Below are 27,221 nucleotides of genomic sequence, written 5' to 3' on the forward strand. Positions count from 1 at the left end.
CACTGGGTCTGGATGCGCACAGCACTCAGGGCTGCCCAGGTGCTGCCAAGATACCAGTGCAAGTTTGAAAGTCACTCTCCTGAATATTTTTTTAGTATAAGTATAATAATTCATTGTTCATGTAAAATTCAAATTTAACTTGTATTTTCATTTGCTAACCCTGGAAACCCTATCATATTTTGGCCAATAATTATTCTTTTTTGTCATTGTTTAGTTTGGGTTCCAGGGAGTGAGAGTTTTGGAGTCAGACAGACTTAGGTTCAAATCCTAGCATCTCTGCTTAAGAGATAAAACATTTTCAAGTCTCCGAATTCTTATCTATAAAACAAGAATAAGAGAAATACCTCATAAGTTCACTGGGGAATACTAAATGAGAAAATATTTATATAGTACTTAGTGCCTGGCACATATAAAGCATTCATTGGCTATTATGATTATTATTATTAATTTTATACAGAACATTATGTGCACCAGCAAGCATTGACTTGTTACTGCAAAACTCCATTTACAGGATTAATTTGAGAATGGGACTCTCTTTGTATCTCCCTTTCTGATGACCAAGGCAAAATGGCATCTGGCCGCTTCCTTTTTGTTTTTGAGTACTTCCTTTGGTCTCCTGTCATGAAGTACCCCAGACTCATTCTTTAGTTGGCTTTCTTCTTTTGATATAAAGACCTTGTGTGTGTGGGTGTGTGTGTGTCTGTCTGTCTGTCTGTGTGTCTTTGTGGGCCACTTAGAGTTCCTCAAATTGGAGGCTATTTCCCCTGATGGAGATGCTCAAGTGACTGATAATCACCTTTGAAATGTTACCCTCAAGCCAATGTATAATAAGTTTGCAGCCATAATCAACACAGGCTTAAATAGAATGCATGGAAAACAAGATACCATAGATACTAAGAACTCTGTTTCTTACAAGGTCATGAAATGAATTAGATTGATTTTCTACTTACCTTCATCTTACTTTCAGTGCTCTCCTTTTTGGTGCTCTACCGTTTCTCTTCTGAAGGAGGACTCCAGAGTCTGTACATTCTCTTCTTCGACCCATTCATCTGCATCAAAACTTACTCACCTGCTTTCCCATTCATCTTGGCAACTAATTGGACATAAATTCTATTTAATCCCCCTGCCAAGCCACAGATTTTTTTCAATAATCTTAAATCCAAAGAAGTAATCTTAACAGTCGCACTTAGGGTATCCCCTCAGGTAAGAGGTACCATGGAGAACGCCTTAAATCATACCCTTTATTAGTTGCTTCTTCTTTCTATATTGCATGAATGGAAGAGAGCAGTGGTGCAGATAATCTACGATCATTTCCACTTGGATTGGAAATGCAGCACATGATGTTGTTGTAGCTGATTCACCTTGCTAATTTTGTTCTGCTGAAGCTAATATTGAAATTGGTTCACAACTTTCAGGCTCATCTGGGTCAGAAGAGGGAAGGGGTGGTGGTGTGTCCCCTTTGAAGTGAAGGAAAGCTAACAAGGACCATGAGGGTGACTTGAAACTTCTATAGATGGGCTAATGCTGTTTACAATATAAATGCAAAAGTATTGAGACAGAACTTTGCCAGTTGTACATAGGCAGAATAAGCAGCAAACTTGCCTATGTGACTCATTGGACACTGAAAAACTTGCCTTCCCAATGGCCTTCCCAGAATCTGAAATCCTCTTCATTAGCAGCCTTAAGGACCTTGATCATAGTATAACTGGGGTTAAAGCATTATACAACCTAGGAGGAGTAATACATTTCCCAGCAAACACATTAGCAGTTCATTTGACTAAATCATCAGTCACATTGTTGCCTACAAGAAAAAGTACTAAAGGGGTGAGACAAAGGCAGCTGTGCCTTGATGAGGGTATGGAGACACTAAGAGGCCTCTGGGCAGCTATGGTGGAAGAACAAGAGTATCAAGTGCCTTGGAGTGAGGTTGGGGAGTTGCTGAAAGAGGGTAAGACAACCTTCACCTCCTTCCTACACACATTTTTTTTTTAGTTTCTGACTTATGGTGGACAGAGAATATGGAAATATATCAAATAAATTCCTCCTTTTCTTATTCTTCTGCTGGGCAACTGTGCTTTCAAGGGCTTCTAGAAATTTTTGGAGGTCTTGGTTTTCTTTTGAAACGTGTAATTTAGAGCTAATGCCTAACTATACATTGTGTTTCCAACCATACATATTCTAACAAGGACCATGGGGGCTATTGAAATTTCCCTCTTATTTTCTCATTGCAGTCTGCTCCCAGTTCTCCAGAGGGGTGTATGCCATCTTTGGATTCTATGACCAGATGTCCATGAACACCCTGACCTCCTTCTGTGGGGCCCTGCACACATCCTTTGTCACACCCAGCTTCCCCACTGATGCAGATGTACAGTTTGTCATCCAGATGCGCCCAGGCTTGAAGGGCGCTATTCTGAGTCTTCTGAGTCACTACAAATGGGAGAAGTTTGTGTACCTCTACGACACAGAAAGAGGTAAGAAGAGGCATCTGGTCTCCTCTTTGGATACTCATGTAACAGTGTTGTTCAACCTTCCTCAAATAGTGTTTCCTTCTCTTCCAATAAATAAAGTCTTATATTCTCTTTTAATTTTATTTGATATCCAAAATAAAGACAGAGATCAAAAAACCAAAGTAATGTTAATTTTAGAATCTAATTTTTTAAACTGTATTTGTCCTTACTCTCTGAACCTGAAAAGAGATTTGGAGTAACATTCTGGTTGAGAATCACTGTTGTTGAATAAGAACCCCTACCAAAAACATTATGTGGTCTAAAACGCACAGGGTAAAAACAGCTTAGAATAAAGTGGAGAGAGGCCTAAGCTAGAAAGTTTGGAAAAATTAATCTTGTCAGAGACTATTATTATTCCCATTTCATAGCTGATAAAACTGAAGCTCAGAGAGGAAATGTGCTTTTTCAAACAGCTGTTTAACCACAGAGCTGGAGTAGTGCCAATATATCCTGCTTCCACAGCTTGTTCCACCAGACCACATTAGGTCTTCAGCTAACATGGCCCCAACAATTACCTGATGGAAATAATGAGGTAGACTCACTAAATCTAGGCTTTGGGCATAGATGCTTTTGTGAATAGTGAGATAATATGTTGAACACACACTCTATTGAAACAGTCTGAAATTAAGGGTCTGATCTTAAACAGTATTCAGTAAGGTATATTAATTAATTAGCTAAAGCACATGCATCATAATCCAACTAAACAGACTGCTCCAAAATGCAGTTAAGTTTAAGGGGTTCCTCAGTAAAACCAAGAAATCCTATGGCCTTCAGATTCCAGAAGATGATGATACTTTATCAGTTGTTTGCCTGTACCTCTGGTCCAAGATGGTTCTCAATGACTCAGGGAAGAAGGGAACAAATGTAATGCCTGTCTGCCCAAAGGGTACCTGAAGAGGAGGTCCTTCTTGATAACTTAACTTGAAAGACTATTTTGTACTTGGGACCCCAGAGTGCTCATCATTTCACTCTCATTTTGCTGCATCATAAAACCCTATCTGGAAATACTAAGGCCTTTATTTGCCTGTGATACATACTTCCAAAATGTTATCAAATGTCATGAATCTGAAGCATGGGATCAAAGTTCTAATCCAAGCTTTGACATTAACTAACTTTCTGACCTTGACCAACTCACTGAAGTTCCTTACCCTTGGTAACCTCATCTAAAGTGTGTCCCATCTTAAAGTAATACTCTACGATTCTATGATTTTTGAGATATTATGCCAGACACAGGGCACTTTATATCTTTTTATTAACCCTAACTTATATATTATCATTTAATTAATCAATGAATTCTACAAGTTATTATCAACCTCCAATGGTCTGTTCAGTCCTGTGACAGATATTGTATACAATATGGTCCCAATGTGGGTGGACAGAAAAGACATTCATGAGACAATTTGTAAAAAAAAAAACAGAGAAAAATATCAAACTGAGTGCTACACTATATGGTACAGACTCTGATTGCTGTAAGAATTGTGAAAGGGGAGAACTCCAGGAAAGTAGAGTTACCAGAGAAGGTTTTCTAAAGGAGTTAGACCTCAAAGTACAGGCAAGTTTCATATTGAAAGAGAGGAAGGAGGTGGGGTTTAGGGGTAGAAAAAGTGAACAAAGGGCAGAGTCAGTAAGGAGTGATGTATGTTCATGCAGAGCCTTGCCCAACTAGGGTACCAAAATAGTTTGAACCTTTAATTCACAATTTGCTAAATTTTAATGCACTTCACTTCTCTCAAACACTGTACTATTTCCATGTACTGTATACAGTGTAATCTAGTTCATAGCAATCTAACTTTCAGAACTGAAGTGAGACTTTTATAAATCAAGCACTTTCTCTCCTGAAATGTTTTAAAAATGGAATATCAGTTCTACTAATACCGTAACCTCCCATCTAGTCAAGAGCAGATGATATATTTAATGTATTTTCTCCTCTTTTCTCCCTTGACCCTTCTCTGCTCATTGGTTCTCTATCAGAGGAAAGGAAGCAAAAGTCCATTTATTCTTATTTCTTATACCTCTATCTTTTCTAAAATCAACTCATTTATATAGTTTGGACAATTCTGTGGTCTTGGAGCCAAAAGAAACCTCCTTTTTGACTCATATGTGTTCGTATTTTTTTTCCACGGTAGCCATTTAGCTGGTGTAGCTCATCTACTCTGCTTAGGAAATATGTTCCAAATTTTTTAAAATACATTTTTATTGTGAAATTTAACATATATACAGAACTGTGATAACTTTCAGAGTACAATTTAACAAGTAGTTGGAGAACAAATTTCAAAGAATGTTATGGATTACAGTTCCACAGTTTCAGTTATTTCCTTATTGTGAAATATAACATATATTCAGAGAAGTGTGATAACTTTCAAAGTACAATTTAATGAGTAGCTATAGAGCATATTTCAAAGAATGTTATCCACCATTTCAGTTATTTCCTTCTAGCTATTCTAATACCCTAGTGTGTGTGTGTATGTGTGTGTGTGTGTGTACATATATATATATATATATATAGTTTCAGTATTCGTGATCCTTTGTTAAATCCTTTCTTGTCTGTTTGTACCCCTTCCTCTTGATCTTCAGGGGTGTCTAGGCAGTGACCACACTAACTTGCTCATATTGAAAAGGGGTGTCGACATTATGGGGAAGGAGGCTGCATCTGGTTGTTGTTCTTAAAGAAGCTGTTGCCTCTGAGTTTTAGGACTTGTCTGACATAGGAACACTCTGGTGGATTTAAGTTTCTGAGAGATAAAGTTAGTGAGTAAAACTTTTATAGAGTCACATATAGGGACCTAGGTATTTTGGGGCTACTGTTGGTTAGGGCTTGGCATACTGAGGTCATTTGGGATATCTAGCTGGAGCTTGCATAAGAGAAAACTCCAGGATAGCCTCTTGACTCTATTTAAAATCTCTTAACCACTGTAACCTTATCATATTACCTTTCTTTTCCCCCTTTTTGTAAAGAAGGCATTTTCAAATTCTCAATACCAGGGCCAGGCTCATTCCCGAGAGTCTGTCCCATGTTGCCAGGTATACTCACACCCCTCAGAGTCATGTCCCATGTAGGGGGGAGGGTAATGAATTTGTTTGCAGAGCTGGGCTTAGAGAGAGAAAGGGCATATCTGAGCAACAAAAGAGGTTCTCTGGAGGTGCCATGTAGGCATAATTATAGGAAGGCTTAGTCTCCCATTTACAGCCCTAAGTTTCACAAGAGCAAGCCTTGTGACTGAGGGTTTGACTTATTAAGTACGGAGTTCCTAATTTCACATAGCATATATTCTGTCCAAGATATACAATCAGTGTCTCACATTATCTTCACTTAATTGTACAATCATCATCACTGTCAATTTTAAACAATTATCATAACACAAATCTTACCAGAGCTTTTATCAGCCGCTAATGTCCGTAAACTTTTACCCTCGTTCCCCCTTGGAAAACCTATCCAAAACACTGTACTGTGACTCTGTTCCAGAATTTTCAATGATGTTCTATTGCCCACATTGAAAAGAGTACAGTCCATTCTTAAAAACTGTCTATAATTATGCCTCAACCAACTAACAAACCTGTTCTCCCTATGCTACCTAATGACAACCTTCCACTGTAGGCAGATTCCATTTTCCACTGTTGCCCAAATGTGCCAGAACCATGCCTACCTCAGCAATTTCATTTCTACTACTACCTAGAAATCCTTCCTTCATCTTGATTATGAAAATTCATCCCATTCTTCCATTTTTCAAAGCCCAGCTCAAGCTCTATCTCCCCCAGGAGGCCTTCCAAGACTATTCCAGGGCACAGTGAATCATTCATTCATTCATTCAATAGGTGCTAAGTTTACAATGATGAACAAGATAGACATGGTTCCTGCTATCATAAGGCTTACATTCTAATTAGGGAGATAGAAAAAAAACAACTAAACCAACAAATAAAATAACTACATACTAATATAAGGTGCTATGTAGGAAACGAAGAGACTGGATGAGACCTAATTAAAAAAGGATGGCTAGTGAAGGCCTCATTAAGATGGAGACATTTAAGCTGAGAACTAAAGGATGAGAATGAGGCAACCATGTGAAGAGCAGAGGGAACACGTGTTCCAAGTAGAGGAAAGAGCAAGTTCAAAGACCCCGTGGCAGGGGAGAGCTTGGCATGTTTGAGAAACTGAAAGACCAGTTTGGTTAAATGGTAGTGAGGAGGGAAAGAACGGCCTGTGTACTGGTTTGTATATATTACGTCCCCCAGAAAAAGCCATGGTCTTTGATGCAATCTTGTGGGGGCAGACATATTAGTGGGGATTAAGTTGGAACGTTTGGATTAGGTTGTTTCCATGGAAATGTGCCCCACCCAACTGTGGATGATAACTCTGATTGGATAGTTTCCATGGAGGTGTGGCCCCGCCCATTCAGCATGGGCCTTGATTAGTTTACTAGAGCACGATATAAGCTCAGACAGGAGTGAGCTTGCTACAGCCAAGAGGGACACTTTGAAGAATACACTGGAACTGAGAGAGGAGCTTCAGCTTAGAGACATTTTGGAGACGGCCATCGAAAGCAGACTTTTGCTCCGGAGAAGCTAAGAGTGGACAAACACCCCAAGAGCAACTAAGAGTGACATTTTTGAGGAACTGCCACCTAGAGAGGAACGTCCTGGGAGAAAGCCATTTTGAAACCGGAACTTTGGAGCAGACACCAACCACGTGCCTTCCCTGCTAACAGAGGTTTTCCGGACACAGTTGGCCATCCTCCAGTGAATGTACCCAATTGCTGTGTTACCTTGGAAAGTTTATGGCCTTAAGAGTGTAACTGTGTAACCAAATAAACCCCCTTTTATAAAATCCAATCCATTTCTGATGTTTCGCATTCCAGCAGCATTAGCAAACTAGAACAGCCTGTGATGAGACTGTAGAAGTAGACAGGAGTCAGATCATAGCTATAGTCTATGGACAGGAGCCATGGTAAAGAGTTTTGATTTTATTCTAACTGCAATGGGAAGTCATTGGAGGATTTTGAGAAAGATAGTCATATGTTATAATTTAAGTTTCTATGGAGAGTGGGATGTGGTGCAAGAGTGAAAGAATGGAGACCAATTTAAAACCTATCGTGGTCATCCAGGTGAGGAAAGGAAAAAGTGGATGGAGTTGAAATATCTTTTGAAGACAGAATCAACAGGACTTGGGGACAGATTTGCTGTGGGGTGTGAGAGAGAACAAAGATTCATGGATGATTACTAAGCTTTTGGCTTGAGAGATCAGGTAGATGGTAGTGCTTTTTACTGGGGTGTCATTCACTTGGCACTTAGCCTAACTGCTTTCCACTGTTACTTAACTGGGTCTGCCATATACTTTCCTAAGCCCTTCTCTCCAGCCTGATAATAAGCTGTTTGGTAACCCCTAGACTTATACTTTTTACCTCCCCTTCGTACATAGCACAGGCCTGGGCACGTAATTATTGCATTCCCAATCATACAATTGATTCATCAAGAATAAGCCTCGGGTCTGTTATTTTTTTTTTAATGTTGGGCTGAAAGAGAGGAATGAGGAGAGAAGGAAGGAAGGAAGGAAGGAAGGGAGGGAGGGAGGAAGGGAGGAAGGAAGGGTAGAAGTCTTTAAAATATTTGGTAAAGTATTCTGCATTTTCTCATTTTTCTGTAATTATAATTTTTCTATAATTATTACCAAATGTTTTAGTAATAAAAATTATATGGAGAAATTATAACTGAAAAATATAATTTCAGAATATTTTAAATTACATAAGAGATAGGTGGAAGACAAAAGGAGCCAGAAGGGTACACCTATATTTGCTCTCAAATAAGCTAAATATACAAAGTGATGTAACTCCACTGTATAAAAGCAGGGATGAGTGAAGACCCGAGAAATGGGCTAAATATTTGAGGTCATTTTAAAGATTTATAGTACAATCAGGGAAATTCTGTCTCTGAAAATATGAAACATTGAGTGGATTTCAGGGCTTTGTTAAGTGTGCTTTGATTTCGCATTTGCAGGTCATCACTTTGCTTAGTTACTAACCCACCACCTTGGTTCATTAATACAAAATTGAAAATCATGCTCATGGTGCTTATATACATAAAGGATCAGCACTTAGAAAAATTATGAGATTGGCTCAGTATGTCATTTGCCCCCTTTGTGCCCTCTCCTCTTTATTGACACCCCTTTTCCTTATTTATTCTGGGCCTCTCACTAGGGCACATCTATACCTACCCTCCCTGGCATGAGTAATGCCTTACATGTCTCTATCCCAAGCTGTCTCCACACATCTATAAAATCTTGCCTGCCCTATATCTCATTCCCACTGATTAATAGTCTTTCTCTGCTAGCAACAACAGCTCAGCTGATCGATTCATTCATGCTAATTTGTCTATGACTATTAGTGACTTGATGTGTTAGTGCAGCCAGGGAAGAAATTTGTATTCAGACAATGGCCTTCTGTGGACATAGAACCTTAATCCAAAGTGTGGCTTTTTAATTCTGGATCCCAGGCACCAAGAGACCACTTTGGGAGGCCCTTTGTCCACATGCTGTTTTATATAGAAAGCCTTAAAACCATGCCAAGGAGGTAGCCATGTCCTCTGGTTTTCTACAAGATCTATCTTTTGGGCACAAGTAACCTAGCTCTCTGTTTTGCTAGCATTTCCCCCAGGATAGCGACATACTTGAGAACTGCAGCCAGACTCTTCTGTGCACCTGACAACTCTCCTTGACTTCAATGGGCACAGCCCACAGAGATCAAAGAATCTGGCCCAGGCTGTGGCTCTCAGCTTAGATAATAAGATAATAGCTCTGGGTGCCCTTTGAGGCAACCAGTCCCTACCTTCTTGCCAGTGTTCAATAAACTCCTGCTGCCTCTCATTCTCAACCTGAAACTCCCTACTCAGTTCCCAAGTAACTCTCTGGAAGTCAATAGCCATCTAACAGGCCTTTCTATTTTCTCTAGAAGATTGTGTCAGGAACCTGGGCAGTTGTAACAAGTAGTCAGTAAGTCAGTAAACAAGCAATTATTGGTCATTCCTTAGTGCCAGCTGTGCTGGGCCACAGGTGGGGTTCAAGAGAAGCAGAATTTAGGCTCTGTCTTTGATGAGTTGATAGTTTTTTAAGTGTAACATTGATTTATCTCAAGGACCTGGAACAAATGGATTTTTAAACCAACTGCTTCCACAGCTGCCAATGACATTTGCATTCATTAAGGCAGGCAACTTATGACAAGATTAAAGTGTGTCCAGATATTTCGGAAGATGGAAAAATGTTGGAAGGTCCTGAGGGGCTTAAAGGGGCTTAAGAGGTAAAGAGATTCCCCAAGACAAGGGGGAAAAGGCCTTTGCTCAGACGACTCTACTCTACTGAGAAGACAATCAGGGCTTCAATTCTTCACACTTTCCTGCATGCTGCCATTCGCCAGCTATTTATATAACCTATCCTCATCCCTTCCATCCAGTTATAATTTCCCAAATAAAGTACACATTTACACACTCACACTTATCCCAATACCAATCAATGGCACAAATGAACAGAGCTTCATTATTGTCATCAGCTTATCATCTTATCTTCATAATAGCAGTTACCATTTCTTGAGCATTATTATGCACTAGGCCCTGGGCCCATGGATTATCTTATTTAAATCCTAGCAACATATCTGCATGCTTACATCTGAGGAAACTGAGGCATAAAACAGTTAAGTGATGGTTTCTAGGGTCCAAGCTAGAAAGTAACAAAACCAGGATTTCAACCCAGATTACCCAAAGTAGATGTGGGTTTCACTGGGTTGGCACACTGCCTCCTATACTTCTAACATTTGAGAGCCGCTATTATCTCTTCCCTTTATGTTCCCTTCAGCCATTCTTCAAAAACAGGCTACCCAGACCCTCCCTATTCTGGTTATATTCGTGTGGATGCACTCCAGTTTGTCAATTTCCTTCTTAAAGCATGGTGTCCACAATAGCTGGTGGTACAGGGTACCAAGTAGACAGGAGGTCAAAAACTCAGGTTAAGGATGAGATGAGTAGCAAAAGTGAAGGCAGGGAAAGGGTAGAATTCTAAATTCAGGAAGATGGTAGGTTTGCTGGATGGAATACTGTGGTGGGGACCTGATTCTAAGGTGAGGGGAACACATATATTCCTCTCTGGGGAAGAGACGGTTTCCAGAGCTGAACTGACAGGTCCTCATAATCAAGGAGCTGTATCTGGTTGGAGAAGAAAACAAGGAGAGACTGATGATAGTTTGTGCCATGAGTATTTGGCAGGAACTTTAAAGAACGTAGAAGGCACTTTATTAAAAAATTTTTTATAAAGAACGGACTATCATGGATAATTTTTAGCCATCACTTTAAAGGATGTGCAAAGGTAACAGCTTCAATTCTAGTCATGCCCATTCACCTTCTGGGAAAAGCAAGGCCAAGAGAGTTTTTATTGAAATTCAAGCTACTTTTTCCATCTAAATAACTATGAAGGCCCGGAGAGTACATTATCTTGTGAGAGACAGATACTAAATACCCTTGTTTGATCAGCAATAATCTGGGTTGACAGTACCTGAGACATTTGGTAGTTACTGCAGCCTGGCTAATCTACTGTGATGAGTCTTCAGCTATGAGAGGATCTTGAAAACCTGCACAATAATAATAGTGAATGACTATTTGGACTGGATTGTGAATAAAAGACGGTACATATGTCTGTAATGAAAATTTTATTGAAAATGAAAATACTAAAGCTGTCATAATTTTTAATACTTCGATTTGCACATCCTTGACTGCTTTGGGGCATAAAAAGAGAAAGTGCCAAGCAATTTGTTGTCATCTCTTGAAATAAATTATCATTTAAACACTTCCTTTCCACAAAAGTTATTAGCTTAGTAGCTTGTCCCTGGGATTGGACCATCAGTAGGGGAAAAAAATCACAAGACATTAAACTACCCTTTTGAAAGCTGAATATTAGTTACTGTGGAAATTGTTCTTTCCGTAGCTTAACATATTTTGCCGTGGCTTTCCAATGCTGCAGATTATACTGCAGTGACTATTAATAAATACTGTCATATTTTACAGCTGTCATGCAAAGCTGAAAAAAGGCTTTGCTGTGATTAGATCCTGTTTACTGTAATATTTCCAGCTCAGACTCAGAAAGGAAGTTTTCCTATAAAGGTATTTTCCATAAGTAGAATAGTTCTCCAACAAATGACATGACTGATTTTAAGGTATCATTAACTCCTTGATGGCAGTGAACTTGAGGTTGAATTGACTTCATAGTCAGAGATACATTCCTCTCCAGAGATACATTAAGCTAAAATGAAAAATTTCCTCTCTGGGGTTGTACTTCTTATGCAGAGATGGTGCTACTGTCAGGGGATGAGCTTTGGGTAATCCCCTCCTCTATAGAAAGACAAATTTGCATTGGTTTATCCGCCTTCTTTTGCCCTGCCCCTCTTGTGATCAATTGCATTGTTTGTAAGACAACTGGCCAGGATTTAGGGTAGGAATGTTACTTCAGTGAACTAGCTAGAAATTCTGCTTTTTGAGTTAAAATGCCATTGTTTAAGCAAAAGAAGATTTCTAGCCCCCCACCATGCATTAGCTGTTTAGAATGTTATTCACATCTCTGAATAAAAGGAGGTAACAGCTGGCAGGGTTGGTTTTGCTCTGACCTTCCATTGCTTTTCATTTAGCTCCTTGAAGAATTAACCCTCATGAAGCTGAGTATCTAATTTTCCATTAACAGGTAGTCCTTATCCATTAGGAGTTAGCTGAAGTGCATATTCTATAAATTCAGCATTTGGGTCTGAGAAGTCCTTGGGAAAATTCTTCTAAATGTTCTTTGAGAAAGAGATAGACTGTGATATAGTCCTGCCACAGTGACTTTGAGATTCGTCCCTTGGGGCCCTTTAGCCTACAATTAAAGCCAAAGAAGGGTTGTTGTGGGAGCTGAACAAGAGAATGCTGGTGAAGTCTTTAACACCAAGCTGAACATAGTAATGTGCTCATATATTTTAGCTCTTGTTATTTTATTATCATTATAGTACAGTGGTCCTCAATGGGGATGGAGGAATGTCTGGAGAATTTTTAGTCATCACAACTGGGGGTGGGGGTGGTGTGTGCTACTGGTGTCTAGCAGGTAGAGGCCAAGGATGGTGCTACCCATCATACAATCCCCATGACAGTTCCCCCACAACAAAATTTGATTCTGCTCAAAGTGTCAGTAGTACCAAGGTAGCATTAGAGTCAAGGGACAAATGGTTGCAGACATTCTTCAAGGGGATGTCAGTGAATCAATCTAGTATTTACTGGGTGCCTCTTTCTCTGCCTAGCTCAGTTTTTAAGAGCTATGTTCCAAAAAATAGGAGGTAGAGCCTTTGCTTTTGAAGAGGTCAGAGAGATGGAACAAGATTTAATGCACATGAAGCAAAGACTAGTGAAAAAACAGCATAAGGAAAGAGCTAGATTGTATCATGCAGACTTTGAAGCACTATGGGAATCCAGAGAAAAGAGAGTTCACGAGAAGCAAACTGGACTGGTCACAGTAGGCTTCATGGAAGAAGTTATAAATTTTTCTGAACCCACCATAGAGATGCTGCCCTTAAGAGTGACCTTGCTTTGATTACTAAGGCCAAGTTTATATCCAGAACTAAAACAACATGGCATTCCCATCGATGCTCCCAAACATCAGAGCTTAGGGCAAAAACACAATTAAAAGAAAAATCAGAAAAGGAACAATGTTCCTTTTACTAGATGGAAAGCAATTACAGGGCTCTTGAAAATAGTCAGTAAACAAAGGGAGGGAGGGAAAAACTGGCAAAATTCCATTTTCCCAACTAATCCCGTAGCAAAACTGCAATTTGCAACAAAATCAACAGTGCTCTTTCCCTCTCTCTTGAAGTCAAACACATTGTTTGTCATCAGCACTGCTACACACGATGCCTTAGTAGAAAAGTGTTCGGAAGCTAGAATGCAGAATGGAAACAAGAGGTTAAGGTGGAGGACAGCTTTCCCTCTACCACCAAAACCACAATCTCTGTAGAGTACCTTCACTCAGCGGCAGTGGCGAGGACAAATAGAGAATTCTTCCCTCCCCTTCTTCCTGGATTCCTTCCAATCAATAAGTTTCCAGTACAGACTGCTGTCCTGCTTTGTCTACTCCACAAACGATCTGATTAATACTTGGTGCTAACTGCCTCAGCGGGCTTTCTTGGCAGGCAAGGAGGCTGGCAGGTTATATTCCTGGGCTACATTGAACTTTTAGAGGGTGCTTTAACAGCACCACAGGCAGGCAGGGCTTGGCCAGGCACTGATTCCATAGGTGTTTCTTTCCATCAATTCCTGTGTCAACAGGCTGCTGTTTTGTCCACGATTTACATCTTTTTCTTGGGATAATTATCTGCCACAGCATTCACTTTCAATTGTGTTACTTCAGTTTTCTTTTATCTGAATTTTTAATATGCTTGTAAACAAAGATAACAATTAGTAGTGGGGTCATTTTATGCACCTAAATCACATGTATGTTTGTGTGAGTGTGGGTGCACATGTGTGTCTCACCAGCATAGAGCCCACAGAGGTGAGTTTAGGACAAATAAAAAGCCCTACTTTACATAGCAGGTAGAAAATGGAGGAAACATATGGAACTCATCATACCAAGTAGTGGATTAGCCTGAAAATATAAATAGCTTCCCCTTCCTCTCAAATAAAGGCTTAGATAAATTCATGGATAACAGACTCATAGTAAGTTATTAAGGGAAACAGGTGTTTTGAGATTTCTCTAAACTGAGGTTGATAGAAACTGCACAGTAGATTTTGGGGGCCATATTAGTCTTTCCATAGGCAAATGGTCACACAGAGTACTAAGCATTCTCTGCTTTGAGTGTTAAAGATAAACTCAAGAGTCCACTATGCATCAAGGGGTGGAGAGTAATACTCAGAAATAGAAGTTCTCCAATAACATTCTGTCTTGTCTCATATAATCAGAACAGCCAACCACACATCAAGAACACCATACTATGAGAGGTGATTTGTATCAGTTAAGGGTGTTGAAGAAAAGCACCATTAAACCAGGGACCAGGAAACCTTAGTTCCAAGACCAGCTCTATCACTAAGTAGCTGTGTGATACAAGGCAAGTCATATTCCTCTCTGGTCCTCAGACTCCATATCTGGAAAATGAAGGAGTGGACTTAATCATTCTGCAACTAACAATTCCTGAGTGCAGGAATTGTGTATCAGGGGCTTTACTGGGGTTATGGAGGCAAATGAAACAGTGAGTCTTCCTATGTAAGCTCACAGTATAGAAGGGAAACAGAGACATTTAAATAAATAAGTAGAATCTAGAGTGATTCTAAAGTTTGGTTTTGTTCTAAAATTCTATGGGCTATTATAGCACCTCCATTTATAATCAAACTAGAACTCTTTTCAAATTACTACTCATAGGGATGGTTTATGAAGGCACATATAATCACCCATATTGGCTTTGGAAATTAGTCAGAGACACTCAACACATTTATATATTTCCTTCTTCCCCATCCCTTAGTGCTCAGATCTAAACCTTTCCAGATAATGCAGCTTTGCTTCTCCTTGGACATATTCAATTTCTCTAATGATTCAAAATGCTTCCCTAGGCAAATCAGTTACAATTTCATGTGGGCTTTCCAGAATAGTAGACTTCTCTCCCCAATTCTAGATCCATATGTCTAGCTCCCCCCTAATACCTTCATTTTAATGCCCACAGGAACCTCAAAGTCACTATGCTGAACTCTGAATTTATCATCTTTCCCAGAAAACCTTCCACACCACCTATGTCCCCAGGCTCAGTTAGTGGCACTACTCAGTTGCACAAAGCAGAAGCATCATCCTTGAATTTTGCCTCTTCATCATCCCTCATATCCCATTACCAAAGTCCCTCTTCTACATTCCCACTATCACTGACTCAATTATAGGCTACCATCATCTTCTGCACCATCCTCCTAACTGATCTCCCTGACTCTCTAATATTATTCCCTCCATTGCTGTTAGAGAGAAATTTTCCCAACATTTCATTTGCCTGCCTAAAAGCTTTAAGTGGTGTCCCATTACTCTTAGGATCCAGTCCTAGCTTCTTAGCTTGACACAAAAGGCCCTTCATGATCCATCTAAACTCTGACCCACTTTCCTAGCCTCAACCCCCCCATCCCTCCCTACTAGTGCTGTGTTTTCTAGCCATAGAGAACTATGCTACTTTCAATATGCCACATGTACCATGCCCTTTTTTTGCCTCCACACCTTTCATACTGTCCCTTCCTTCTGGCACTCAGGCTCCTCACTCTACACTCCCATTCTCTCTCCCTCTCTCTCTCTCTCTCTCTGTCTCTCCCCCCCCCCCATAAATGTCATATCCTTCAAAACTATGCTCAAATACTCATTTCCCTAGGCATAGGTGCTCCCTCTGCACCATGTCTTCAGAATACTTTGTATGTACCTCTATTATCATGGCACTAGTCAAACTACACTATTATTTTTTCTTATCCCCGATTTTTTTAAATCCAATTTTATTGAGATATATTCATGCACCATATAATCCATCCAAAGTATGCAATCAATGGCTCACAGTATCATCATATAGTTTGGCATTCATTGTCACAATCAACTTTAGAACATTTCCATTACTGCAAAATAAAGAAAAAATAAAAAAGAACACCCAAAACATCTCATATACCTTATCCCCCCATATTATTTATATATTTTTGTCTTTATATTATTACTCATCTGTCCATACACTGGATAAAGGGAGTGTCAGTCACAAGGTTTTCACAATCACACAGTCATGATGAAAACTATATAGTTACACGATCATCCTCAAGAATCAAGCCTACTAGATTACAGTTCAACAGGTTCAGGTATTTCCTTCTAGCAATTCTAATACACTAGAAACTAAAAAGGAATATCTATATAATGCATAAGAATAACCTCCAGAATGACCTCTCAACTCTATTTGAAATCTCTCAGCCACTGAAACTTTATTTTCTTTCATTTCTTTTCCCCCTTTTAGTCAAGAAGGCATTCTCAACCCCGTGATGCCAGGGCTCATCCCTGGGAGTTATGTCCCACATTGCCAGGGAGATTTACACCCCTGACTAGCCCTAATTTTAAATCTGTCTTTTACCCAACATCCTGAACAAAGATACCACTTTCCTGGTCCAACCAGCTTGGAAAAGAACAGACATTTTAGTGCTGGGAAACTTAGTTATAGGTTTCTGAACAAAGAACAAACCTGCAGTGCACTTGATGGTCCCTGAGTTTCAGCCAATACACAGTCATGAATATTTGAGGACTCAAGAGCTACGGTGTTGATGCTGTCCTATTTCATGCAAACCAATGTTATTTAGAGATCCAAGTGAATTGTGTAAAGACAAGAACAACATAATATTAATCTCCACAGCTCCCAGTGAAAAATAAACAAGGCAAATTATTTCAAAATGCCCACGTTGACAAAGTGACAAGAATGAAAAGTGACGTGAGAGCTGATGCAGTCAAAGGAGAGCCAGACACGGATAATTCAAAGGGCATTTCCATGAGCATGAAGTAGTGCCTTTTCATAAGAAATTTTCCTTCTTGGGTCTATCCTACTTAGGCTTGGCTCAACATGGAAAGCAAGGGGGGTACCCTAGGGAAAGGGATCTTTAAGATGTTCCTCCAATTACAAACTCTCAAAAGATGGGAAGCGCCCTCTTGAGGGACTAGTAGGAATAAGATACAAATAGCTTTATGGAGAAATAGAAGTGGGTGGTTGGATACAGAAGTAAGAGAGAGACTTTGAATCCAGGGGTGGAAATATGTCATGTCAAGGCACCAAAGAAAAACTTTGCAGATCTTAAAATCACCGGCCACAATGACTGACAGGCACAAATATAGGAAAAATAAAATCAGCAATAAACATTATAAGCACAGTAATTTTTCCCAAAAAGATTTGACATGAGGCTTTATATTGCTTAGGGAACACAAAAGAATTGCATCAGCTGTAAAATTTCCAGGTTCCAACAAGCAAACGATAGAATTATTCCACAGGATCATTTTATACCTATGAGAGACTGAGAAAAGGCTTCCAGCAATGAGTCAGGTCTTTCTCTCTTGGGAAACTTGGCAGAAGTCTATTCCTCCTTAAAATCCTGGAGAAAGAATTGCTGGTTCCTCTTGGCACAGTATGGAAGGAAGCAATACAATATTATTTACCCAAACTACCCATTGTCTTCCATATTTAGGCTCTTTCCAATAACATAAATGTGCCATGTTTCTTCAATAAGGTGGTAACTTTCAAAAGTAGGGATTAAGGCTTTTTTTATCCCACCTCTTTTATCCATCTAGCTTGGTTCTGGATAGTAACACACACACACACAAAAAGACTGTAGACATATCAAGCTAGAAAGATCTTGAAAGGTTTTAAGTCTGAGGCTTCAGAGTCTGAAAAGTGAATTGGCCCAACATTTTGTCAAGTTGGTGACTGTCCTAATCTATAATTCTACATAAAATGTGGGATTCCAAAAATCTAAAGGCTAGCCCCAGATTTGTGGTATTAAGCCTTTTCTACTCTATCTCAATTCTTTTATCTACATTGTTCTAGTTTGCTAATGCTGGAGAATGCAAAACACCAGAGATGGATAGGCTTTTATAAAACGGGGGTTTATTTCACTACGCAGTTACAGTCTTAAGGCCACAAAGCGTCCAAGACAACACATCAGCAATCGGGCACCTTCACTGGAGGATGGCCAATGACGTCCAGAAAACCTCTGCTAGCTAGGAAGGCAGCCGGCGTCTGCTCCAAAGCTCCGGCCTCAAAACAGCTTTCTCCCAGGACGTTCCTCTCTAGCAAGCTTGCTCCTCTTCAAAACATCACTCCCAGCTGCACTCTCTTAGTTTCCTCTCTGAGTCAACTCATTTATATAGCTCCACTGATCAAGGCCCACCCCGAATGGGTGGGGCCACGCCTCCATGGGAACATCTCATCGAAATGATCATTACCCACAGCTGAGTGGGGCACATTCCAAGCAAATCTAACCAGCACCAAAAATGTCTGCCCCACACAAGACCACAAAGATAATGGCATTTGGGGGACACAATACACTCAAACCGACACATACATAATGGCAGTAATATATTTTGCACTCTATTTCACAGGAATAAAGCAAAATGGCATAATGAAGTAAGCTAAAATCAAATGCTCAATATTACTGGTCAATTGCCTACAGCTAAAACAACTGCTCTGTAGATAAGGGGGTAATATGCAAGAAGACAGCTCTCCTTTTGTGCCCACGGGTCATATGTTTAGTGTAAGGCTCTACCCAATAGAATTAAAGGAGTTAACGTACCTTTCCAGATTCCTCATATACTCACCCACCCTCAGGATCTAGCCAGTTGTATCCATTCCTCACATGGATTAGCAAATTAAGGAGCCCCCTCATTAAATGAGAATAGTTCACAAATACTGATCAGACCAGAGGCTCCTATGATATACAAAAACACCACCAGTTCTAGGCTCTGTGTTGCCTGTCTTGTTTCCTTACCCTTCAAGTGGAGATAGTAACAGTATCTACCTCATAGATTTCTGTGCAGATTACATCCATGAAAGGCAGCAGGAGCAGTTCCTAGCACATGGTTAGCATTCTATAAGTGTTTGCCATTATTATTATGCTGTTACCGGGTTCAAAGGAAAAGAATGGCCACTGAGACATAGAATGAAGATCTTTAGCTCCCCTAGCTGGTATTTTCTGTGCCTTGGGGCCAACCTGCTAATCCTCTCTGATGTGCTAATTTGAGTTCTCCTCTATGGGAACTATAATTTGTTTCCAGGAATGAAGCTGGGAAACTCATTTATATTTCACAGAGGTAGAAATGGCTGAGGCACAACTTTTCCCAGGTGTCTCTGCAGAAAGCCCAGGGCCAAAGGAAGGAAACCTTGCTTTTGGAATTGCAATTTTGGAGACTTGGGAGGGGAACTTTGTTTGTTCCCTGCCATCCTAATTTCATAACCAGCCCATCTATCCCACAGATTGCTAAGGCTAGGCCCACTGCTGAAGAGAAGGAAGTGATTAGAAAAGCTGAACCAATGCGTTTTTGTGGTTTCACTGGGCATATATTTTGGAAAATAATAAAACAAGAGACATTCTCTTCATTCACAAGCAAATGAAAATGCCTAAAGGTAACGTAAGCTAAACAGACAACCCCTTTGGAAAGTCTTGAAGTCAGTGGATCCACCAAAAATATGTCTATATTTTCATTTTTTTAATGAGCTGATAGTATAGTGGAACATATGTCTTTTCCGGCACATTTTAGGCTCCTGTGGATTCATAGTATGCATATTGAATCCTTGAATTGGGAATCAAAGCTCAGTTTGTGGTCTCACAGTTGTTTAGCTTAAGATGGCAACTATGAGGAAAGGGTAAAAGTGGCTATGTTTCTAGTTCCAAGTTCCCTCCAAATCTCTTCCTTCACCTGCAGGCACATTCCCTGTGGCCATTGCCATATGACTGGATGGACCCAGTCATTTGCATATATCACCCCCTAGTTTAGTTATGATAGGGAAACAAAAGACAAGAATTGGAGAACATGGGGCATCTCCAGCCATTTTGTAGGAGATCATGGGAGTCTTTGGGTGACCTTAAAGATGAACAGATAAAGGGGTGTGATAACAACTACCCTCACCAACAGTCCTTAAATTCTACAGTTAATGTCTCTCAAACTCCAACTTTCCTCATCACTTCATCTTCACCAAGCAGTGGTTCAGGATTCTATGGTATAGTGGCTATATTTTCTGAATGCCTAGACAAGGCTCATGGTCTGTCAGTGTGTTTTCTTTTCCTTCTGGTTTGTGACTTTGTTTCTATGAAACAAATAGCATTAAGAGCAAAGGCTTCCAAGGCAGGCCTGGGGATTTCAATCCCAGCTCTGACATTGATCAACTGTGTGACCTGGGGCAACAATCTCCCTGAGCATCAGTAAAATGGAAATGGGTTGTTACGAAAATTAAATGAGACACTGAGAAAGTTCTTTGCATGGTGCCTGGTAGCTCTTATTACACATGATAATTATTAAAATTTTGTAAAAGCATCAAAATGAAAGCACATTTAGTTACTAATTCCAGGAATCATGTTTACAGGGAAGAAGAAAGATAAATGAAACTTGGACTCTCCCAGGAAATCCAGAATCTCTTATCACTCTATCCATAGGTACTGCTTCCCCTTCAGTTATTGGAAAGAGGACACAAACAGGCAAAGGCAACCTTCTCACCAACCCCATAATTCCTTATATCTGCCAATAAGCTATTTGGATCTCTATGAATCTGATTTCTGTTCCCAGCCCCCATCCTTTTTGCTCTCTGAATGTTCCAACTTGAAATTAGAGAAATACTTCCATAAACTACCTGCTTTTATGATCTCACCTAATATGTAACTGAGGGCTCAAAATTATTGCTTAACTGGAACCCACAGTAATGGAAAAGCATCAAGTTATTTTAATTAATATTATTGTTCAATAAAAAACCTACCGCTTTATATTTCCAGGCTCTTTCTCCATGTGTTTTATTGTCATTCACATCCAATGAGGAAGGCAGTGTAGATATGTTATTACTATTTTACAGATGAAAGATTGTATTCCCAGGTAGGGAGTGACTTGTCCAGGGTCACACAGCTAATAAGTATTGAAGGCAGGCTTAAAGCCCATGTTTCCCAACACTTAGTCAAAAAATCTTTCTGCTCTACCAAACTGTTGCCCACCTTTAGATCAAGGGATTGTTTCCTTAACTATGATGAAAACTCAAGGCTTTTTGGAAGCTTTGGGGCAAATGAATAAGCCTCAGTTCCTTAGACTTATATTCATCCATGACTGAGCACTTGCTATATGCCAGGCTCTGCACTAAGCCTATTAAATGCATCATCTCCTTTAATCTTCACAACAACTTTACAAGGTAGGTACTGTCATGATCCTCATTTTACAGATGAAAAAATGGAGGAATGGGAAGGTTAAGTGATTTGCTCAACATCACGCTCCTAGTAAGTGGTGGAGTCAGTACTATATGTCATTTCCTAACTCTCAGTAAAGTGTTCTTTCTACTGCTAGACACTGACAAGCATCTTCAGCTCTTCTATTAACAAAGAAGGAATGCTATTTTTAAAGATGCTTTATGGCAAAAATATAAGCTAGCTATTCCAGTTTGCTAATGCTGCCATTTTGCAAAACACCAGAAATAGACTGGCTTTTATAAAGGGGGGTTATTTAGTTACAAAGTTACAGTCTTAAGGCCATAAGGTGTCCAAGGTAAGGCATCAACAAAGGGTACCTTCACTGGAGAAAGGCCTTTGGCATATGGAAAACCTCTGTTAGCTGGGAAAGCATGTGGCTGTCATCTGCTTGCTCCCAGGTTGTGTTTCAAAACGGCATTCTCCAAAATGTTGCTTTTGGGGTGTTTTGTCCTCTCTTAGCTACAGCTGCTCTTCAAAATGTCACTCTCAGTTGCTCTGATCCTTTTGTCTGTGAATTCCTTTATAGGACTCCAGTGATCCAATTAACACCCACCCTGAATGGGCAGGGTAACACCTCCATGGAAATTGTCCAATCAGACATTTCACTCACAGTTGATTCACATCTCCATGGAAACACTCAAAGGATTCCAATCTAATCAACACTAATGCATCTGCCCCCACAAGATTGCATCAAAGAATACGGCTTTTTCTGGGGGACAAAATATATACAAACCAGCACACTAACCCTCTCTCAATTCCTCATACCATTAGAGAAGAGAAGTATAGAAAGCAAGCAAATTATGCATAATCCCAAAGCCATGAAAGCTGCGGAAGGACAGTTAGGGACCCAGAGTCTACCAGAGCGAACCCAGGGATAGGGGTACACCCACTTTTACCTACTCACATCCTACAATAGTTAATCTTTAGCTCCCTTCCTCCCAAGGAGAGCTGGGGCCCTGACCTTGTCCAGAATGTCCCCAACCTCCCCCACATCCCTCATCAAAACTACCCTGTTCCCTTTTCCCTGGAACCCCTGCTAAATGCCTGAAGCCAAGTCCAGGAACTCATGGCTAGGGAGGACAATGGTTTCTCACCTCAGCTACATTTTCTTTTTTAACAGATGCCTTCCAGGCCTTGCCTTTGAGCATCTGAATGGGGGGTGCAGGACCAGCCCTGTTCACTTCACTGCCCTCTCCCATCCCAATCTGAGGTGGGGGTAGTCAATTAAGAAGGGGTAGTGTGTGGGTTGCTCTAGTTAACTAACTCACTAAAAATTGGAAGTTGACCATCCTTATTTTCTTGCCTCTAGAAATCCTTCCCTGAGGAAACAATCATGTGCAAATCACCCTAAAGACAGGAAAGGTGAATCTCCAAATGCACATTTGGACCGGGAAAGGGAAAAAATGGTTCATTATTTCTAGACCTCTTGAGATGCTTTAAATACACAGTCAATACAGAACAAAGATCCCTTTTTCCCCCCTGACCCTTACATTATTTATATGCCATCTAAAAATTACATGCCCATTCTCTTTCTAGCGCTGAGGGAGGAAAGCATGCATATTCATGATCTGATAAATATTTAAGTGGGATTTATTTAAATGAGAGAGTCCATTTACAAACATTCCTTCTCTGAGATCTTATCCTGGTCACACAGTTGTTCCTTGAGAACTGGTGAATACTGCCGGCAGTATTTCAAGGGAGTCTTCTATACTGCCTCGGTCCCAGTCCTGCCATCCTGCTCTGAGATCATGCCCTAGGGTCAGTGGGCAAAATGCTACAGCTGGCAGTTTTTGTGGGGGTGGGGAGCAATCACAGCTTTCTTTGTCTGGGGCCTTCCTCCTCACCACACTAACCCCACAGCCCCTACCGCCATTGATATATCCTTAGCTTTCTTGTGAATCTACCTCTCCTCATCAGGGAGAACAGTTATGAGCTATACAAGGTAATCAGAGCTGGCTGACTATGCTTACCCATCCCAGGAAGACATGCATTTTAATGCTTCTAAAGCATTTTGTCAGTACTTGTTTTCAAACCATACATCATTATAGTGTTTCATTTGTTCCTCACAGCAATCCTATGAGACTTCCAATGCAAGCATCATTGTCCCAATTTTAGAAATGAAATATATTAGACTGAGGACACCTGCTTGCCCAACCTAAGTCACACAGCTAGTGAGTTGAAGAGTTAGGACAAGAATTCAGGTCTGACTCTTAGATCTGGGATCTGTTCATTACACAGGGCTGCATCTCATCTGGGAGGATGCCTGGAGAGAAAGCAATGGTAACCTAAAGGGAACACTAATGGTGACCTATCAGGCATTGTGACTGAAGGTGGGAGAAGTATTTTGGGGTTCATGTGACTGTATCCAACACCTCTTCCATCCTACCAAATAGGTGACCTTTTATGCATGAGGTTAACTCTGGGCTTTTCATTCTGGTGTTCCTTGGGCACCACCCTTGGTTCTAGTCCTCTTTCCCAAATTAAATTCATCTGTTTTGAGTCCCCTTTTTATCTAGCCCTTAAAATATGATCAGTGAACTCACCTGCAGAGCTTATTTGGACTTGCTTGTTAATGATGGTTAATGGCTCAATGTACAACCTCTCCTAAGTCATACACATGTTTTAACAGAATCTTCCAATGCTTTAACTCAAAGACATTGTGTTTGTGCTGGTTTGGATGTACTATGCCCCCCAAAATGCCATGTTCTTTAATGCAATCTTGTGGGGGCAGACGTATTAGTGTTGATTAGGTTGGAATCTTTGGATTAGATTGTTTGCATGGAGATGCAACCCACCCAACTGTAGGTAATACCTTTTATTAGATTATTTCCATGGAGGTGTGGCCCTGCCCATTCAGCATGGATCTTGATTTAATCATTGGAGTCCTATATAAGAGCTCAGACAGAAGGAGCTCGGTGCTGCAGCTTAGAGAGACATTTTGAAGATGGCCATTGAAAGCTGAAGCTGGCATTTTGGAGAATGCCATTTTGAAACAACACAACTTGGGAATAAGCAGACACCAGCCACATGCCTTTCCAGCTAACAGAGGCTTTCTGGATGCCAATGGCCTTTCTCCAGTGAAGGTACCCTATTGTTGATGCCTTACCTTAGACACTTTATGGCCTTAAGACTGTAACTTTGTAACCAAATAAACTCCCTTTGTAAAAGCCAATCAATTTCTGGTATTTTGCATTCTGGCAGCATTAGCAAACTGGAACACTGTGTATGGCAAGGATTTCAAGCCAGGAGCCAGGCCTATGAGTGCATAGCACTAAGCAAATGGAATTCTCGGGTCTCTAACTTATACCATCTAAATGACCATCTACTTTGCCTACTTTAGGGTTATCATATAAAATATAGGACAGCCTATCAAATTTGATTTTAAGATAAATGACACATAATTTTTAGCATAATTTTGACCAAAATATTGCATGTGGCATACTTATGTGAAGAAATTATTCATCATTTATCTGAAATTAAAATTTAACTAGGCATCCTATATTTTTATTTGCTGTGTCTTGCAACCCTAGCTTACTTGTAGGAACTGTCCCACTGAGAATCACCATTGAAAAGTACCTATTGAGCATTGGCTTGCCTATGACACCTTGCTGGATGAGTAGAGGGGTTGTTAAGGGAGAAAGAGAGAAAGCAGTTCTAAGAGAGAGAGTAAAGTATAATGTACAGCACATTATAAGACTGGTCTTAGTCACTTGCATTTGCCCTAAAAGTAATGCACTAGGACCTTTTAGAAAGTATAACCAGTCTATTTGCCTCTCATCATCACACAACCATCTGCTATGCTATTCTCTTCTCTTCTATTCTGTTCTATTCTATTCTGCTCTTTGGTAAATGAAAAAGGAGCAAATTTTGGCAAATTCCAGGCTCTATGTTCTGTGAGAGTAATCTGGGCCTAGAGGGCATTTTGCAAAACCGGCAGCAAGGCAGGCTGCAGTAGCGTGGCCAGATCCCTGCACTCAGAGGAAGGCTGTCTAAATGTAATTAAGAACCAGGTACAGAACCCAGGAGTGACGGTGGAAAGCATTCCATGTCCAAAATGATATTAGGGAAGTGAAGTGGAGAATGTTCACAAATTTAGTTAGCAATTTGCACAACTCTAGAGCTAAAAGTTTTCCTAGTATCAGGCAACCTTGTTAACTGACACTATGGAAGCTGAAATGGGCCCAAGCAAGGGGTAGGGCTAGGCTCTTGCTAGTTGGCCAAGTCTAGTGGCTAAGGCACATACCGAGACATGCAAACTGAGAAAATGACAAAATTAGAGCAGGAAGAGTGGGCTGACTTATTTCGAAGACCATAATAGAGGTTAAGGAAAGCAAACTTCAGAAATGAAACCTTCAAGTAGTAATTATAATGATAATAATATTATTATACTAATGATATAGCAACAGCAAACCTTATTGAGCACTTATTATGTGCCAGGCTCTGATCTATGAACTTTATGTGAATTAACTCATTTAATCCTGACAACAACCCTATGAGGATTATTCTCATCTGCATTTTATGAAGCACAGAGACATTGCATAACTTGCCTGGAGCCACAAAAATTTGAATAATGAAGCAGAAATTCAAACCTAGGCAGTCAGGGAACAAAGCCCATATGTTTACCACTTCTCTAATCTCTTCTTGCAGAGGTTTTCCCAGAAGTTGAGATGGATTTCCTGAGCCCTTCCCACCACCTTTTCATGGTTCTCACTTGTCCCAGGGGCACCGATTAGCCAAAAAGGCAGAAAAGTTGGAGATACACTCCATGGATCTAGGACAGAAAGAAGCCCTAGTGACCTTCTCAGTATCACCATGTTCTAATTAAATAAACTGATAGCCATTGGGCCATTGAAGTATCTAAGAATGTCCCTATGGTGGACACAAGAGAGATCATAGATATCTGATGGCATTTTACAATTTGGAAGGGATCTTATAGATCATTTAAGTCTGCTGATATCTTGTGTATCCTCTGAGGCCCATCTTAAATAAGACTTTCACCATGAAGCCTTCCCATTCTCCCAATTGGAATTGTTTGCTCCTTTGGTTTCCAAATGTGCTTTCTCCATCATTGTATACAGCACACATCTGTTTCACTCACAAGAATACAATACGCATTTCAAGGTCAGAGATTGTTTTATTCCTATTTATATCTGGCATACATTTCCCCAAAACACATGCATTAAATATTTGTTAAGCAACTAAAGCTGGTCTAAGCCATCATTTACAGGTGAAAAGGCAAAGACCCAGAGAGAAGAACCACAGAGAAGGTTAATGGCCAGTCTCCTGACTCCCAATTCAGTGGACTGAATACATTTCTGAGGCTCTTAAACCAGTTCAGTTTCTCTCCTCTTCTGGCACATTTGCTTTTATTTTCAGAACTTGCTGGTTCCATGATTTCAAAGCTCATTTAGAAAATAATCACTTTGATTCCTCTCCCTGCCAACTACCCCCCTCCTCTGGGACCATTTTTTTTTTCCATCTTCTCCATAAACACCCATATCTAGGTAATGATTTTTAGTATATTACATTTTTTACTGACAGAGATGCAGCTGGCTCCTTTATAAGAGCTGAGCAACACAGGATTGCTCTCCTTCCTCTTTCCTCCTTCACTCAGCTATGAGCAGATAGAAGATTCTAAAATTCTACTTAGGTGTAATTTCTGTGTGCCATGCACTGTGCTAAAATAACACGTGAATTTTATCTCATCTCATCCTCACAATAACCCTATACTGTAGGTTCTACTATTGTTCCCACTTT

General features: G+C 40.2%; 1 protein-coding gene across 1 annotated transcript in view; it reads left to right on the forward strand.

Moving 5' to 3' along the window:
• The window catches only part of LOC119522392 (glutamate receptor 3), a 348,722-nt gene that overhangs the window by 112,218 nt on the left and 209,283 nt on the right, over positions 1-27,221 (forward strand). Inside the window, exon 3 of the mRNA XM_037820898.1 lies at positions 2,232-2,471. Coding sequence (XP_037676826.1) covers positions 2,232-2,471 — 240 coding nt within the window. The remainder of the gene's footprint in view (positions 1-2,231; positions 2,472-27,221) is intronic.

This window comes from Choloepus didactylus, chromosome X, assembly GCF_015220235.1.
Source record: "Choloepus didactylus isolate mChoDid1 chromosome X, mChoDid1.pri, whole genome shotgun sequence".
Lineage (NCBI taxonomy): Eukaryota > Metazoa > Chordata > Mammalia > Pilosa > Megalonychidae > Choloepus > Choloepus didactylus.